Source organism: Typopeltis vanoorti, chromosome 16 (genome assembly GCF_054136105.1).
Source record: "Typopeltis vanoorti isolate ZY-2024b chromosome 16, IOZ_Tvanoo_1.0, whole genome shotgun sequence".
Taxonomy (NCBI): domain Eukaryota; kingdom Metazoa; phylum Arthropoda; class Arachnida; order Uropygi; family Thelyphonidae; genus Typopeltis; species Typopeltis vanoorti.
This window is the reverse complement of record NC_143564.1, coordinates 58341729-58360371: the sequence shown is the minus strand read 5'-3', so window position 1 is coordinate 58360371 and position 18643 is coordinate 58341729. Positions and strand designations below refer to the sequence as shown.

At 38.3% G+C, this 18643-nt stretch overlaps 1 protein-coding gene across 4 annotated transcripts in view; it reads left to right on the top strand.

Annotated features, from left to right (window-relative positions):
• Positions 1–440: 440 nt before the first annotated feature.
• Positions 441–18643, top strand: part of LOC150098048 (putative methyltransferase DDB_G0268948) — a 79284-nt gene continuing 61081 nt past the window's right edge. The window contains exons 1-2 of one of the 4 annotated variants that reach the window (XM_090406174.1): positions 441–606; positions 15792–15916. In XM_090406174.1, the coding sequence (XP_090262300.1) occupies positions 15806–15916 (111 nt within the window). In that variant the 5' untranslated portion in view covers positions 441–606; positions 15792–15805. Of the gene's footprint in view, positions 607–811; positions 868–7531; positions 8109–15791; positions 15917–18643 lie in introns of those variants that run through there. The other 3 variants (XM_090406175.1, XM_090406177.1, XM_090406176.1) reach the window with 3 other exon arrangements.

Here is an 18643-nt window from a genome sequence, read left to right as displayed (position 1 = left end):
CGGCCTGGAGCCATACTTCAAACTCAAATATCATTAAATTACAACGCATTCAGAACAAGTGTCTTAGAATGATCCTGGGCGCTCCATGGTTCATCCGAACTGTCCAACTGCACCGCGACACGGAGGTCCCCTATATTTACACCTTCATGCGGACTATAGCAACCAAATTCTTTTCAAAGGCAACTGTGCATCCTAACAGACTGATCCAACTGGCCGCTGATTATGATGCAACGGACTATTTTAAGCACAAAAGACCTAAAGCCATCCTAAACCCCCTCACTGAGGATTAATCTCCTAGCCCAATCAGGGCGAGCAATATAGCTCATAAACTCTTTCTACTCACAGTCTCTGTTAAGATAGCCGGGAATATGAAAAGCTTTTGCTTCACCCGTTAAGCCAGTAATGTTACTAGTTACGCAAGACAATCTTGTGCCTATTTCCTTTCAGCCGAGAAAAGTTGCCAACGGCGTGTATCGGCTATTTCGTTTGCGTTTGCAGAAATTCATCATTTTTCAAATAATGATGAATTTGATCCAGCAAATCACCCTTACCCAAAACTCGCCCAAAAAATTGGCAGAAAAACGACCGCTTTCTGATTTTTAATTGGTACGTTAAGAGGTTAAATAAATTAAATAAATTTATTTTTAATATAATTTCAGATATTATGCATCTACACAATACGCATAAGGCTCGTGTTGTTTATATTTTATTGTATTTACACTGTAGTTCCCGTTTTATTGACATATTAACATTTTATATCTTTATTCTACGTCTTTATATTTCATATACTTATTGTTTGATTTAAGTGTTACATGTTTAAGTATTGTCATCTGTGTTTTAGTGTTATTAGAATTCTATTTATTTGACGTATGTATAAACATTTATGTTATCTACATTAATAAATCAAATTCAAATTCAAATAAATATTGTATTTTTTTAAAAAAATACATAATGTTAACGAATAAAATTTATTTCTCTTAACCCTTAATTCTACAAAATTTATTGTGTCCCGTTTTTTTGTTTTCAAAAAATGGGATCCCCAGTGGTGACAGCAAGCACTAAACTAGAAGCGTATTCGCTAATTTGCTACGCTTCTCGTTTCGTTTGTGCTGCTTGTGTTTGCAATGTTTTGATAGGTGTTTGATTTGAATTGTTCATGATATGGAAACAGACGGCTACTTTACAGCCTACGACATCAATAATCGTACCATGCGGCGGATACTGTATGTTCGGCCGCATTGTCTCGACAGCGACCGTACCGTAACGGTACGAAAGATATGGAGCTCTGTCTATCCTCCTCCAGATCTGTGCGCCACAATGATAGTGCATGTCAATTGACTGACAGTTGACATTTATGTCTTTAGGGGTGAAGCAAGATGCATTTCATATTCTCCGCTATCTGTTGTGGTTACAGTGAAGGCAGAATTTATGAGCAGTTTGCTCCCTGGATGGGCATTATGATTATGCGTCGCTACAGGAAGTTAAAATGACTTTTGGTCTTTTAACTTCTGTTATATTTGAACATATCCGTTGCCTCGTATGCTACAGCTTGCTGAACTAGATCGTTGGGATGTATGGACGTCTTTAGGAAGAACTTAGCTGCTACAAATTGTAGGAAAGAGAAGATGTAAGGAATATTTGTGTCTCGATGAAGTTCATTGTTTCTGACATACCATGGGGCATGTCAACAGGCTGGAGAGGCATAGGTGATTATAGGACGAATCGTCATCTGGTATAGCTGCAATCTGATTCTGTTCCTGAGCTTGCTATTTCTATTAATTAGTGGATAAATCTGAGCGATGGCTTTAGATGCCTTTGAGCACATAAACTTGATGTGTTGGTTGAAAGTTAGCTTTTTGTCGAGCATTACACCCGGGCATTTTGTTTCTGTCTGCCAGGGAATTTTAGTATTGAACAGCAATACATCTCCTGCAGGAGGCATTGGTCTTTTCGTGAAGAGAATGGCTGAGCTTTTTTGGGGGTTGACTTCCAATCTCCATTTGGAGAACCAACCCCTTCAACTTTAGAAGGTTTTCTTGAAGCTTTTTGGTAATGAGGTGTGGTTGGTGAGATCTGGCTAACAATGCTGTGTCATCTGTGTATGGGACCATGATGGATGACATTGTGTTGTGCGGGATATCTGACATGTATATAGAGAACAGCAATGGAGCCAGTAGGGATCCCTGTGGTCAAAATATGGTGCTGAGATGAGGTAGTACCATTGATTCAAAACTTGCATGGTTCTCTTTTGAAGATATGATCTGATTAAATGTACCATTTTCAGAGAGATACTGACTGAGATGAGTTTGTGTAACAGTCTGAAATGCCATATTTTTCAAATGCTTTGTAATGATCTAGAAAAGTAGCTCCTCTGCACTGATGCCAGTTAAAGCTGGTGGTGATGTATTCCACAATTCGATGGATTTGTAAGGTGGTACTATGGTGTTGCCGAAAGCCGAACTGCTCTTTAGGAATGATGTCTAATTTGTTTACAGAAGCTTGAAGTCGAGAGAGGATGACCTTCTCCGCAACCTTACCCAGATTGGAGATCACTGATTGGACGATAATTGTGGGGGAGGTGCGGGTCCTTGCCTGGTTTATAAATTGGGATTACGTCAGCCTGTTTCCAAATGGAAGGAAAATAGTGAAACCTTAAGATGGCATTAGTCAAGTGCACTACAGCTTTACGGGGCAGTAGTTTGATCACCCTATTTGAGATACTATCTGGTCCAGGAGCTTTATTGTTCTGTGGTTTTTTAATAATATATTTCAGCAGGTGATGTGGGTGCAATTGGTATCTGGGAGTTTTAATACATGTCTGACTTGTCTGTGGATTTTATATAAGTGATTGAAATCTAAGTTGTCCTGTGAGGGTTTGCACTGCTCCTCTAGATTCTTTACTATGGCTTCTGCCTTGTCTGCATCTGTGTGAACTAAGCTCTGGTTAGAGATTATGGGGGGGGGGATCTGTTTTTATTTCTGATACTTCAGTAATCCCCAGATAGAGTGATCAATAGGTGAGATAGAGGCTAACTTTTCATCCCAAACTTGGTTTCTATGAGTTTTAAGTGCATCTCTCACTGCCCTGTTCAATCTATTAAGGACTCTTTTGTCCTGAGGTGTGCAAGTGTTACGAAATCTCTTCCTAGCTCTGTTCTTTTCTCTGATCAGGTCCATAATATCCTCAGGCAAATGACCAGGTTTGGGGACAGTTTTGTAGAAGGTGGCAACCGTTGTAGCGGACTTAATTTGTTGGGTGCAGCTAGTAACTGCAGATTCCACATCTTCTGAGCATATGTGAGGGACAGGTCCAGTTTGATCCTTAAGTGCTTTAGACAACCTGTCCCATGATATGCATGAGTGAGAGGGAGGAGACAAGTATTCTTGTTCTCCCAGTTGTAGTAGAATTGGGTTGTGATCTGATGACAGCTCGTTTGGTAATTTAAGGCTGTACTGTAGTTTAATGTCCTGCAGGATAGCTATATCCAGGATGTCAGCAGTGTCAGACGTACTGAGATGAGTTGGCTTGGTAGGTCCAGCCACAACAGCATGGTTTGATCCTATGTAGGTAGTACGGATGCAGCTGTTCCTGTTGGTGGTTCTACAATTCCAAGATGGGTGTTTGGAGTTTAAATCCCCAGCAATAATGGTTAACTCCTAAAATGGCATTTAGATCAGTGTTTAGTAGAGTTTTTAATTGTGGATTGTAAGCTGGGTAGATTTTCAATCTGCCAGCATAGCTGGTGAAAACTTCCATGCCTGTAATTTCAAGGTTAGTGGTTGGTGGGTTGTTCACAGAGTGGTGCTTAATATAATTTTTAATGAAGATTGCAGTGCCAATACCTCTGTAATTTGATCTATAATTTCTGTACATGAGATAACCCTGTATTTTGGGGCTGTCTGAGGGTCTAAGATGTGTTTCACTGATCAGTACAATATCTGGCTGGTATCTGTAGGTGAAATCTTGTAGCTCCAGAATTTTGTTCCTTAGGCCATTTGCATTCCATGCAATGATCTGAAGGGAGGCTGGAATGAGTTTGTTTTTATTCATTAATGATTGCTGTGAGGATGGCCTGTGTTTCATGTAGGAATCATTTAGTGGAAGTTGATGAAGGGTTAGACAAGCTGAAATCTTGCAGCATGTTAGCTAGAGAGGCCATAATAACAGCTATCAGATTAGTAGGTGCTGTTGTCTGATTATGTTCTGATGATGGTTTATTTGTGTGGGCCACATCAGCATAACTTCTTGTTTGCCTTTGGCTTCCACTGTCTTTGAAGGTCACCGACTGTTGCTGCCGAATCTCAGGTTGTGGAGCAGGGGCCTCAGGTGTTCTTTTACTAGAGGAAGAGGGCGGTTTAGCTGTCTCCATCCCTCTGTTTTTTGGGTGCTGAGTACATCCCTTATAGTTAGCTGGATGAGGGCCACCACAATTGGCACAACCGAGGTGGTTTTCAGTTTTGTGCAGGTGTTAGTGGGGTGATTCTTAGCACATTTCAAGCATTTGTACTGTGCCTTGCAGAGTCTTTGAGCATGGCCAAATTTCTGGCATCTATGGCATTGACCAATAGATGCCCTTTTACGGAGTGGCTCTGGGGTGATCCGGAGTCCACAGACTGATGTTAAATCATAGATGTTCTTATTGGCTTTGTGGATTTCCGATAAGACCAGAGGCATAGGGGATTTGTCTGCTCTAGTCATTCTGCTGATCTTAATAGGTGGCATGTCATGGTGGTAGAGGTCAGCCTCGATTTCATCTGTAGTTATATCCTCCGTGACACCCCATAGTACTACCTTCAGATTTTTCTCCGAACTAAGAGAAAAGGTGTGGTATTGAATATTGCTAGAGTCTAACACTTTGGTTAGTTTCCTGTAGTCTGCTGCAGTAGCTGGCTGAATTTTTATACCATCATCTGTGTTCTTAGCCGAGAGAAACTGTGTCTGTGAGTTTACCACAGTGGACCTTAGTTGTGTCCATCTTTTTTTTCCCGGGGGACTATCGGTGGAACCCTCTTTCATGGCGGTCGAAGGATTGGAACTGGGAGTATCCTCTTCCATACCAAAATCTATGGGAGGTTCTGTGTCAGTGGTTTTGCGCACATGTACATCTTCAAAGTCTGGGGGGAGACTGCAACTGAGTAATGAGCTTCTCACTTGTATCGTCTGAGTTATCTTCTGTGACTGCAGAGGGTGGGAATGAGTCAAAAAGCTTAACTTTTCCCAGCCAACTATCACTCAGAAGTTTTCCTAATCTGAGGAATTCGTTATAAACCTCAAATGGTCTCTTTCAGAGGTTTTGCCATAGCAAATCCCATAGACACGGTCTGGTGTTTTCCAGCAGTATGATATATAGTTTAGTATGCCCTATGATTAGGCTTAGAAGATGGTTTACAACTAAAAATAAAATTAAAGTATTTACTCACCTGCAACTTACAAAAACTTTTCGTAATCAAAATGCTTGATCAATACATGTGAACATAATACTTGACACGAAAGCATAAATCACTAAAAAAACATATCAATCAAATTCGTAATTCACCATCAATAATACACGAAACACTAACATGTGAGCTGCCATCTCGATCCTCCATAGTGCATGTCATAGTGCATAACTTCAGTTTTATCCCTTTCCTGTGTAGTAACATCCAGTTGTGAACGAAGATGAGGTGCTCCCTCAAGCAGTGATGCATCAGCTGCGATCTCCCATTTACTCCTATGTTAATGAAATGACCCTTGGAAGGAAAAGAATCAGATTTTCGAAATGGAATAATTCAAAATATACTGATGAACCCTAATTTTCTTTGGTTATGCTGTTATAACTGAAATGTTAGAAATTGCATGAGATGCAAATTTTGAAATTTTAGCTGTATTCAAGTGCTTTCAGTTAAGCCCATTAATTAATTCATAACCTAATTATATACCTACATGGAGTCAAAAGCCTCATTGCGAAAGACTCATGCTAGCCATTATTCACAGATTACCTATTATACCTCACCTTGTTGACCATGGGATACTCATAGTTACCTCTGGCAAAACATTTCATTCATTCACCAATCTCCAAGCAAGAAATCTAGTCTATATACCATTACTAACCACACTCCTGTACAATTTTTTTTTTTTTTTTTGTTTATCATCCTACTCATCATGTATTGAAAATTTACTTTTATGTCAATCTTATAGAATTTCTTTAGTAACATAAGTTTCTCTCATCTTCTTAACCAAACTCTGCAACCCACACACCTTCAGTCTACTCACATAGGGAGAGTTCCACAGATCTTTCACCAGCTTGGTCACTCATTTCTGAATCCTGTTTACTATTGCCTGACCCCTCCATGTGGGGCATGGAGGGGTCAGGCAATGTTTGTGGTGGAGGGGGATCTCCCAGTGATAGTACTGGCACTTTTCGTTCTTCCTCTTTTTCTTTGCTTTTCTTCCCGTATTCTTTGCTCTACTTCTCCTGATTCTTTTTCACTATCCCTTTTCCAGACCACCATCACTGGGATCCAATGCCTTGCCACTGTGTTTACCGTGTGGTGCGACCTGTGGACATCTGGAAAGGGGGTATCCTGGTAGTCTGGCACTACTTTGGCTTCGGCAAGACGGGTGGTCCTGGATGGCCCAGTCAGGATCATTTGGTTAGTGGGCTTGCCTGCAAGGGTCAGTGGTGTTGCAGTAAGTCTCTCACCCCATGGTCCGGGATCGGGATCCTATACCTGCTGCAGTGCTGGTATAGCGTCCAGGGTAGCCCTGGCGTTCCACTCCTGAGCGCATTCTTTGCTTGCCAGGTAGTGGGCGCCATGCATGGCTCCGTGGTGGGTGGGGAGCTCTGGCGCCGAATTAAAAATTCCTTAAATATGAATTCTTCATCCTCAAATGTTTCAGGGACCCTAGCAAAGTCCCAACCAAGTACTGATAATATAGACACAGCATATGGAAACTGAAGTAAGAAACAAAAGATATCGGATACTAACAAAAATGTACCAACCTTTTTAATCATTCATGCAACAGGTGAAAACCCAATTGGGAAAATGTCACCCTTCTTTATCCAAAAAGGTTTAGAATGACTGGCAGGATCTCCCAAAATCAAGAAATTGCGTTCTGGTGATATCCTCGTGGAAACAATGTGCAAACAACATTCTGAGAAACTACTGAGAGTAATGACAATGGGTGGAATACAAATTGTAGTAACACCTCACAGAACACTGAATTCCAGTAGAGGAGTGATATCAGAATGGGATCTTCTTGAGGTTCCTGATGAGGAGATATGTTCAGAGCTTAAAGATCAAGGAGTGACGGGTGTGAGGTGCATCCTGATACGCAGGGATGGTCGCCTGGTCTCAACCAAGAACATCATCCTTACTTTTGATACACCTAGGCCTTCGACATCTGTTAAAGCAGGGTATCTCAGCTGTCCTGTTAGAATGTATATCCCTAACCCGCTGAGATGCTTTAAATGTCAAAGATATGGACATACCCAAACTGCCTGTCATGGTTCTACTATGCTCGATGTGGTAGTAAAGAACATGAAAATAAATCTTGCTGTGAAAAAAAAAAGCTAAATGTGTCAACTGTCAGGTAGATCATCCAGCATACTCTCATGCATGTCAGAAATAGAAAGATGAAAAAGAGATATAAAAACAGAACAAAACATATCAGGATGCAAAAAGAAAGCTAGCCACCATTACACCTGTTTTACGATCCTCTTATGCTGAAAAAGTAACAATTAAAAAAGTACCAACAGCAACTGAAACATGTACGTCTATTCCACCATTTGATAATTTCACCATATTTGAACTTTACGATCGTAAGTGCTTCTCTGTTGAGCACATTAATCACAAGACCTATGCCCTTACTCCAGAGACAAGTTCAAAAATGGTCTCATTCAATGAAAACTCATCTGTCAAAAAAATTATGGTGGAGACTTCACTGAAAGATAAACCACCGGACACTCGCACAGAAAAAATGGATACCTCGATATACACTGAAAGCAAACTAAGCATACCAACTGATCCTAACACATTTGATGTTTTGAACACTCTACCAGAGGAAGAGATGGACACTAGCCATCCATACTTTCCTAAAACAATGGATAAATATAAATCTGACAAAGGTAAGCCCTCAACCTCTCGAAAACCAGACAAGTCAATAAAATCAAAACAATAGGAAAATTTTTACAATGGAACTGCCAGAATATTGATGTGGGATCTGTCAGAATATTGACGATATCAAGATGTTGTTGCAGAAACACAAACCTTTCTGTTTCTGTCTATAGGAAACTTACTTAAGACCCAATGAGGACTGTACCTTTAGGAATTTCACTGTTGTACGTAAGGATAGAACTGGAGATGGTCCTGCTCATGGAGGAGTAGCTATCCTAGTGGGCAGTCATACTCCTTTCCATCAGGTCCAACTTAATACTTCTCTGGAAGCGATAGCGATTCGCTTCTCTGTGGGATTCCTTATTACAGTATGTTCAATTTATTTACCACCAAATGCTGAGTTAAATGAAATTGATCTTGATAACCTTATCTTGCAACTGCCTGAACCCATACTTTTGATGGGTGACTTTAACGGTCACAATACTCTATGGGGTAGTGCCAACACTAATAGACGAGGTCAAAGCATTGAAAAAATTCTTGATAATAGTAACCTTTCCCTTCTAAATAATAAACTCAATACTTTCTTTCATATGCCTACCCACTCATATTCTGCAATTGATCTTACAATCTGTTCCCCTTCCATTCTTCCACTGCTCATGTGGGACGTTGAAGAGAACATATGTGGAAGTGATCACTTTCCTGTTCTTTGTACAATGTCTTCACAGGAACTATGTTCACCCACATGGATACCTATATGGAAAATGGACCAGGCTGACTGGAACACTTTCTCTCATCTTGCAAAATTTAATGCTGATGCCATCAGTCAAACACCTATCAATGAAGCTGTAAAATATATAACAGAATGCATTGTCCAGGCAGCAACAACCTCCATCCAAAAACATCTCGATTTTCAGTCTATCCAAAGCCTTGGTGGAACCCAGAATGTCAGGCAGCCAAAAAAGATCAACACAGAGCATGGAGCATATTTCGTAGATACCACACCACATCAAAGTTAATAACTTTCAAGCATGCTCGAGCAAAAGCACAGTTTGTGAGCAGTCAGAATCAAAAACAATCATGGATCCAATTTGCTACATCAATTAATCAAATGACCAGTCTAAAAATTGTATGAGATAAAATGCGGAAAATGAAAGGCAGATATAGTACACATTGTTTGTCCACCTTAGACTATAATGGAAGTGTTCTTGCTGATCCCAAAGCTATTGCAGATACTTTAGGAGAAACGTTTGCTAAAATCTCAGTAACAGCTTCATATTCTCTGGAATTTTTAATACTGAAAGAGCAGCAAGAGAAACAAAGGCTTAATTTTTCTACCAACATTCTTCAGCCATATAATCAGCCATTTGTCAAGGAGGAACTAAAAAGAGCTCTCCTACAATCTCACCCTAGTGCAGTAGGACCTGATGACATCCATTATGAAATGATAAAACATCTACCATCATCTTTCTGGATCTTCTTCTCTTATTATACAATAGAATACTTGCAGAGGAAGAGCTTCCAAATTCTTAGCATAAGTCAATTGTCATTGCTATCCCAAAACCAGGAAAAGATCCAACACAAGCAAATAATTATCAACCCATTGCTTTGACCAGCTGTCTTCGTAAGATACTAGAGAAAGTGGTTAATGCCAGACTTCTCTGGTATTTAGAAAGCAACAGTCTTCTTTCCAATAGACAATGTAGTTTCCGTAGACATCGATCAACTTTAGACCATTTAGTTCGGTTAGAAACTTGTATAAGAGATGCATTTCTGAAGCAAGAACATCTTGTCTCTGATTTTTTTGACATGAAAAAGCTTATGACACAACTTGGAGATATGGCATATTAAAAGACCTCTATAACCTATTTCTCAAAGGACACCTCCCTATATTTATTAAAAACTTTCTGTCCAGGCGAACTTTTCTAGTCAGAGTGGAAAGTGTGCTATCTCAACCATATCTTCAAGAACAAGGTGTTCCCCAAGGCTGTGTCTTAAGTGTGACCGTTTTTGCTATTAAAATTAACTCAATCATTGAACAGCTTCCTCCCACTGTAGACAATGCTCTATATGTTGATGACTTCAATTTACTGTCACTCAAGTAACATGAGGGTAATTGAAAGACAACTTCAGCAAGTAATTGATCATGTTTCAACAGAAGCCCATTAATAATGGGCTTCTGTTGAAAACCTAAAAAAAGTGTTTGTGTACACTTCTGTCGAAAACGTACTCATCACCCAGATCCTGAACTAAGAATGGGACCTACTGTTATTCCAGTAACTACAGAAACCAAGTTCTTGGGACTCATTTTTGACAGAAAACTCACATTTCTAGCACACATTCGTCAACTAAGAGAAAAGTGCAAAAGAACTTTGAACCTCCTTCGCACTCTATCCTCTACTGAGTGGGGTGCTGATCAAGCTTCATTGCTCCATCTTTATCATGCACTTATACGTTCAAAGCTGGATTATGGATCCCAAGTTTATGGTTCGGCAAGACAGAGTAACCTACGATGGTTGGAATCCATCCATCATCAGGGTATATGGATAGCTACTGGTGCCTTTCGCACCTCACCCACTCCAAGTCTCTATGTAGAAGCAAATGAACCAGCTCTATCACTTCGATGAAAACAGTTGTCTCTTAATTACGCGCTAAAAATAAAATCTCTCCCAGATCACCCTACATGGAATAGTATCTTCTCTCTGCACTGGGAAGCTCAATATTATACACATCAAACTGCTATGCATCCTTTTGGTATGCGTATTAAAGAAACTATGCAAGCTGTTAGTATAAATGCTGACAACATTAGCTAACTAAATATAACAGCATTCCTCCATGGCAGATTTGCACACCATCCTGCAACCTCTCACTTTGTCAGCTACAGAAATCCTATTCCCCATCATCCATCTACCTGCAATTGTTTAATGCACACAGAGCAGCACACTGATTTCTTACCCATCTATACTGATCATTCAAGAACTAATACCTCTATTGGCTGTGCTGCTGTGTTTTCTGACATTATTATCTCAAATCAGATCCCACCTGACTGCAGTAATTATACAGCAGAATTACATGCCATTCAGCTTGCACTTGTGCATATAAAAGAAAACTGCTACCAAAAGTGTATAATTTATACAGACTCATTGAGCTGTTTACAGGCTATCTCTTCTCCTATGTATAATTTACAAAATGAAAATCCTTAATTTCGATGTTCAGTTCTGCTGGATTCCCAGCCACATCAGAATCAAAGGAAATGAGGCTGCAGATGCAGCTGTTAAATCAGCCCATACCTTCTCCACATACTATTTGACAGTTCCATATACAGACTACAGACAACTTATAAGATCAAAGCTAATTGCTCAGTGGGAGTTAACATGGCAAGAAACATCAACAAACAAATTATATAACATTAAACCTGAAATTAAACACTGGCATTCTAGTCAATGTACAAAGAGAAGGGAGGAGGTTGTGCTTGCTAGGCTCTGCATAGGTCAGTCACCTTACGCATTCTCATTTACTGAGAGCTGATGACCCTCTCATATGTGAAAAATGCAACACACATCTCACTATTCATCATATTCTGGTAGATTGTCAAAAATTTTCACGAGAGAGGAATGAAAATTTCACCTATCTAACCAAGCCATATACACTCAGGAAATGCTAGCAGACTCAGGCAAATTGCATGATATTTTTAATTTTTTAGAAAGAATTAATTTGTACAAACACATTTGACCATAAATTTGTTTATATGTAAATACTATTTTGCTTAACTTATCTTTTATACATACATATTATTCATTATGTTAAATCTGACCAATTATGTATTACCATAGGCCTTGATCTTGTATATTTGTATCACTCTGCTGTAATTTTGTTAATATGTAAATACCATAATGCTAAACTTAAATTTTATGCATCAGTGCTGTATAATAATTCCTTTCTGACTCTTTAAGTATTAGTATAATAATGTTTGTTGTAATCTTACTAGATGTAGACACTGCTTTCCTTGACTTGTTTTGTATACACATGTTAACCTATAGTTATCTATTTATGTATTGCTGAAACCTCTGTAGTAATTTTGTTTATATGTAGATACTGCATCACTTAACATGCATTTTGTGTATGCATCTTATTTACTACTTTATGTTTTGAATAATCATGTAGTGCTGTAGGACATCTTACCTATTTGTGTACTTACTAGTAATCCTGTTTATATGTATTCTAAATTCTGTTTCTACTGCATGCTAAATTTAATTTTCATCCATGCATATTGTATAATAATCCCTTTTTGCCTATTTTTGTACTGCTATAAAGGCATGAGTTCGCTTTCCTTTTATTATATCTGATAGTTGAAGTGAAGCATTATGATTAAATCTTTGCAGTTGGATCGATGTCAAAAATGATTAAGTATTTTTTGGGATAATAAATTATTCCAAAATCAACTTTAGATTCTACTTTTGCTTACGGATAGAGTTGTACAGTATGTGTCCTCCCACGATGAGTCTTCAGACTCCTTGGAGGTGTCACAAATAATAATAAAATATATGTAGATACTGCATTCCTTGGTTTAGTGTTTCATATATTATGTATTAACTTATATTGTTAACTATTTTTGCACTACTGTAATAACCTCTGACCTTGTGTGTTGCTGTGCCCTCTGCAGCAGTTCTGTTTACCTAGAGATGCTTTGTGAAACTGTTTTACTGTAAATGCTAATGTTGTAACCTTTAGTATGGCACAATATGACCTTTGTAGTTTTTGTGCCAAATAAACTATAAACCAACCAACCAACTACCGCCTGATTCTCAAGAAACCCTGGTGATGACCAAATCTGTGCACAGTAGTCAAGATGCAAGCAGATCAGTCTTATAAAGAGGGATAATAACCTCCCCATCTTTTTGGGTTTTGCAATATATCTCCTGGACTTCCAATCTTTTTCTACTTTCACTCCCAGATTCTTAGTTTTGTTAATTTTCTGTAATCCAGTACCATCAATATTATATAAAATATGTAATCTTTTCATCCTAAGATTTTGTCCATTTGCCTTTTCAGATAGCCTCAAACGAAACATTCTGCTCAGATCTAAAATCCTCCTTAACTTCTGTCTTTGTTGGTTGAAGTTCTTCAGCTATCATTAGCAATCTCCCTATTTCCTCTATCTTCTGTGAAAAAGCGCCTCCGTAGCGCAATTGGAAGAACAATGGTACTTTGCTCCCTTCGATTGGAAACGGCCTGAGTTCGATTCTCGTCGTGATGGGAGAAATCTTTATATGGACTTTTCAAATGAAGGTGAGTTAGCCAATCTCATATGGAGGTAGCAAGGTTTTTTTCTCCCGGAAACTCGGGTTTTTCATTCCGCATACAAACAAATCGGCCCTTCGGAACACACGCAATTTACAGACAAAAAAATACTAGCTGTGGTGGTGGTTGTGGGCAGTAGATGGCATTGATGTAGGTGATTGATTGTAAAGGTTCAGTGTAGTAGTGAAGACGGAGAGTTATACGGTGGGTGTCCTCCAGCGATGAGTCTATGGACTCCTTGGAGGTGTCACAAATAATAATAAATATCTGCCCTATTCCTGTAACTAAATCATTCTCCTTCAACTAGGTCTCAGTGATGTTGATAATTTTTGGCAAAGTTGAGTTGACCAATGACAAACATTTCTCCTTTATTTCTGATACTTCTACATTCATGTGCATGCATTTCAACAGCCCACAGTTATCCTTTCATAATATCATTAGTAACTCATTCAGCTTCAAAACCTGAAACTGTATCCAGCTATTCAGTCATTTCTGCACTCATACTCATTTGTCCCAGTGGTAGCAAGACACATACTTGATTGCATCCTCGTATTATCTCTAGATTTAAGATTTCTTACTTTCAACTCTCACTGAACAACACTGTCTCAAAACATATACCTCCAAAATCCATTAAAACGCTGTCCATCTTGTCATTGACTCATACGCAATCATGTTCTTTCTGAATTCTGTCCTATCATGCCGAGGCAGCAGGCTTGCTATCTTTGCTTTCTCACTTTTCATTGTTACCTCTTTCAGCAGCTCTTTCATATCCTCTCTTGCATATTTCTGACCTTTCAAATCATTTGTGCTTACAAAACAATTAACTTTCCCTTCTCCTTTCTGCTGCAAACTAAAAGCTTTGCACCTGGGAAACATGCTTTTATCACTTTATCATTAAGTACACCTCTTATCATTGAATCTCCATAATACACCATACCTTACTTTCTCCTTACTTGTAGTTTCTCGCACCTTTATACTCTTCTCATTCACCTCTTTCATTCTCCCTTCTGCTGTACCACATGACAATCGAAAGTTTATTTTTCACTTGGTTAGAGTATAATAAAATTAGTTTAATCCTTTATCCAAGTGTGAGCAAACAAAGTTTGCGCCTGAAAGTATCTTCAGGACTGGGGTAAGGTGGTACAACACCAGGGCAACTCGTTGCAAAGGTGGAGCAAGATACCAACACTCCTATCTCAGTATCTCCTATAATGCAAAACACATCTCCTTGCGGATATGTCTAATGTTATGCATTAAGGGAAATTAAATATATCCGCAAGGAGATGTGTTTTGCATTATAGGAGATACTGAGATAGGAGTGTTGGTAGCTTGCTCCACCTTTGCAACGAGTTGCCCTGGTGTTGTACAACCTTACCCCAGTCCTGAAGATACTTTCATGTACAAACTTTGTTTGCTCACACTTGGATAAAGGATTAAACTAATTTTATAATACACATGACAATCGTTTTTTCAGTTCAAGCTCATGTTTTATCCTGTGAAGGACTGCACATAATTATGTTATTTCTCTCCTCACTGTCACCTCATCATCCACATTACTTTCTGCCACTTCTTTCCCATTCATATTTTGTACACTGTCATTCACTTCTTCCACTACATTCTCTACAAAACTTTCAGTATTCTACCTTTGATCATTAACATTAGTTACTTCATTCTTATGCTTTTGGCTTGTATTTCTTGCACTTGTGCACAAAAGATTGACGTTTCTCTCTCCCTCCTAACTCTGTCAATTTTGTATCACATACCCTTCACCCTGGACAAGGAATACATGAATGCATACATTTTACTAAAACTATATTGAAATCATTGAATATCAAAATCTTGGCTGCCATTTTCTTTGTATGCATCAGTTCTGTGTAGCATTTTTGAACAATGTTACATAATATTCACAATTAAAGAAATGCATATAACTACACAGTCATCAAAAATAAAAAAAAAATACCACCAATAATGATCGATGATATAGTGAATATTTACTACAAATAGCATATTTGTAGTAAATGGAATATTAGAATATTTACTACACCAGCAAAGGTTGGTTGATTGGTAGAGCCTCTGCTTCTAATGGCTCATGAAAAAAACTTAAGCAAGTTCGAGCGTAGCTAGTAGTTGGAAGGAGAACAATCGTTCGATGCTGTTGGCACACTCTCCCTCGATGAGTCTTTGGACTCCCTTGAGGTGTCACATAATAATAGTAAAAATTCACCTACAACTGTCTGTTCAAAGGATGACCATATTACTCAGGATATTATATTGTAAATTAAAGGTAAAACTTTATGACTAAGATGTTAATACTGTTAAATGATCAAAAAGAATTGCAGTAATGCAAATAAGTAAAAAAATTTCACTAATATTTGTTTCCCCCCTTTATTTAACAGCAGATTAGCTTAACATGGCTAAAAGAATGTTTGACACCTCTAACCATTCTGTGCTATATGGAAAATTTAGATTTTCTCCTCCCAGTGCTCTTATTAAAAAGATAATTTCATATTTGAAAGAAAAGGTTTGTTGATTTTTTTTTTTTGACATCATTATGTTGCAGTTTAAAATAATTTTCTTGTACCATGTATTTTAATATAAGATTACCAACCTCAGAATTTAAATAGTTACGACTCTTGAGACAGTAAACGTTATAAAGAACATGTATCTCTTTTTGTATCTCACTGTCATCTAAAACCTAAGTTTTAACAATATTTCTGAATATTACAAATGCAAATTCAGATAAATCGGCTTGTGTCAATTTGTCTAACTGATGATTTCAGGTAGAAAGTGTGTGCACCTTCAGATTTTCGAATCGCATGCAAATGGGTCACTAGCACTCAAAAGGATAAAAGGCAAAAGCCTGCACTAAGCAAACTGTGTTTGAAGAAAACTCTTTTTGTGAGGGAATCAAGTTGCCAACTTGGATGTCATGTAATGTCTCAAAGATATCATCTAGATGATTTCATATGGGGAAGAATTAATAACTTAACACGTATATAACCAACAGTAATAAACTTTAATGAATTAAAGGTACAAATATTTTGTACTGAAAGTAACAGTACATTATCAGTGTAGAACAAACAGTTAAAGGAATGGAATACAAAGTATTCCATTCCTTTGAACATCCTTGATTTGTTCAAATCAAAGAGTCTGACATGTTAGTCAGTTTTGATATTGTTTCCCTTTTTACCAATATTTCATTAGCTGACCCTGTCAATTTACTATATGATGATTACTCTATGGATATTGCAAAGATTTTTAAATTTGTTATACATTCAGGATATTTCAGCTGGAAAAACAAGATCTACAAACAAGTTGAAGGTACTGCCATGAGTGGCTCTCTGTCTCCACCGTTGGTAAACTATTTTTTGAACCATCTGGAAGACATCTTGTTCTCATCCATTCATCCCCAACCCTCTCTTTGGTTTCATTATGTCGATGATGTCTTTGCTATTTGGCCACATACTGAAGAGGAACTTACCACATTCCTACAACAGATAAATAGCCTTCACCCACGCATTCAGTTCACCATGGAAAAAGAAAAGGCTGTTAGTTTACCATTCTTGGACATCCTCCTTACACATACATCCTCTGGTACTTCATCAGCAAGTGTCTATTGAAAACCTACCTTTACTGGCAGATACACTCATCAAATGTCTGCTCATCACACCTCTCAAAAAATCAGTGTTATCAGATCTTTAATTATTAGAGCACATAAAGTGTGCTTCTCCCCCTTAAGCTTACAACAAGAACTTTTCACTATAAAAAAGTTAATAGAATCTAATGGTTACAACCCTAATCAAATCCAGCAGATAATTGACTCCTATGTTCCAACACCTCAGGATTCTTCAACAGACTGCAGAGTTCCAATCCCTTATATTTCAGGCATCTCAGAACCCATTGGCAGAATATTGAAGAAGTATCATCTTATTCCCACATATTTTTCTATCAACAAAATTTCTCACTTGTTGCCATCTACAAAAGACAAACTGGCACCTCCATTCCTTTAACTGTTTGTTCTACACTGATGATGTACTGTTACTTTCAGTACGAAATATTTGTACCCTTAATTCATTAAAGTTTATTACTGTTGGTTATATATGTGTTAAGTTATTAATTTTAATTATGCCACAGGTACCTTAAAAGATGAGGAAGAATTATCGGAAAACTTGAAGGCTGCAGAATTACTGATATTGACAGAGTTTGGAATGCTACCTGGATACAACACTATGTTAGATTCCAAACTCTCTATAAATATCTTTAATTCTTTAGCCTTCTTCCAGCTTTCCAATAATTCTTCCCCACATGAAATTATCTAGATGATGTCCAAAGACTTCATCTAGATGATTTCAAACCAGTGGAATGTGTTCCAGATATTTGCTAAGAGGTCATCCTCACTCTATCATGGAGCACAAAGCTAGATTTTTGGTTATAACAGCAAAATATAATAGATGTACCATGGCAGGTCATCTTGTAAGTCGGCTCTATTCAAGCACGGGTATGCTGATATCTCAACAAAGTGACTCTTTTGCTACAGTATACTCTTCATCCACCAGTTCACAGTCTTGTGTCCTTTGGCACTAGAAGGGTGCCAACTGAGAGGACCTCAGTTACTTCTATTTCTCCTTTCCATGGTCCAATTATTGCTTCAGTTCTTCTGATCTAAACACCTGCTCAGACCGAATAACAGAAATGAAGCTTCATCCTCACAGGAATGAAGGCTTTCATCCCTTATTCCACTCCAAATTCTCAGTCACCATCCAAGCTTTCATTCTCAAAAAAGTGTAAAAAAATCTGTGCTTACCATGAATGGCTGAAGGCCATAACTCCAGCTGCCCACTCTGTGTATACTGCAGCTTGCAAAAGAATCATCACAAGTCCAAGTCAGAATTTGAAAAGGCCAAATGTTGCAAACTCACCTCCTGCTGAAATGGCAGTTGCTCCTTCTGGTTCCTTGCCAGCGCCATTGCATGTAACTTCTGCCCAATGTTATACCACCTCTATCACATCCTGATGCCACTGTAGTTACCTCACTTAAAGACAAGGCCAACCTATTGGCATTCTCTTCCACTTCTGCATTGATGACCTGTTAAAGTTCCCTCCATTCCAGAAAGAATGGCTCCCTTCATGTCTCCCATAGTCTTCTGACAAAAAACAAGTCTGAAAAATCTTGAATAACCTGAACACAAACAAGGCATCTGGTCCCAATGGTATTCCACCTATTATGTTAAATGATTGTGCCCCAGAA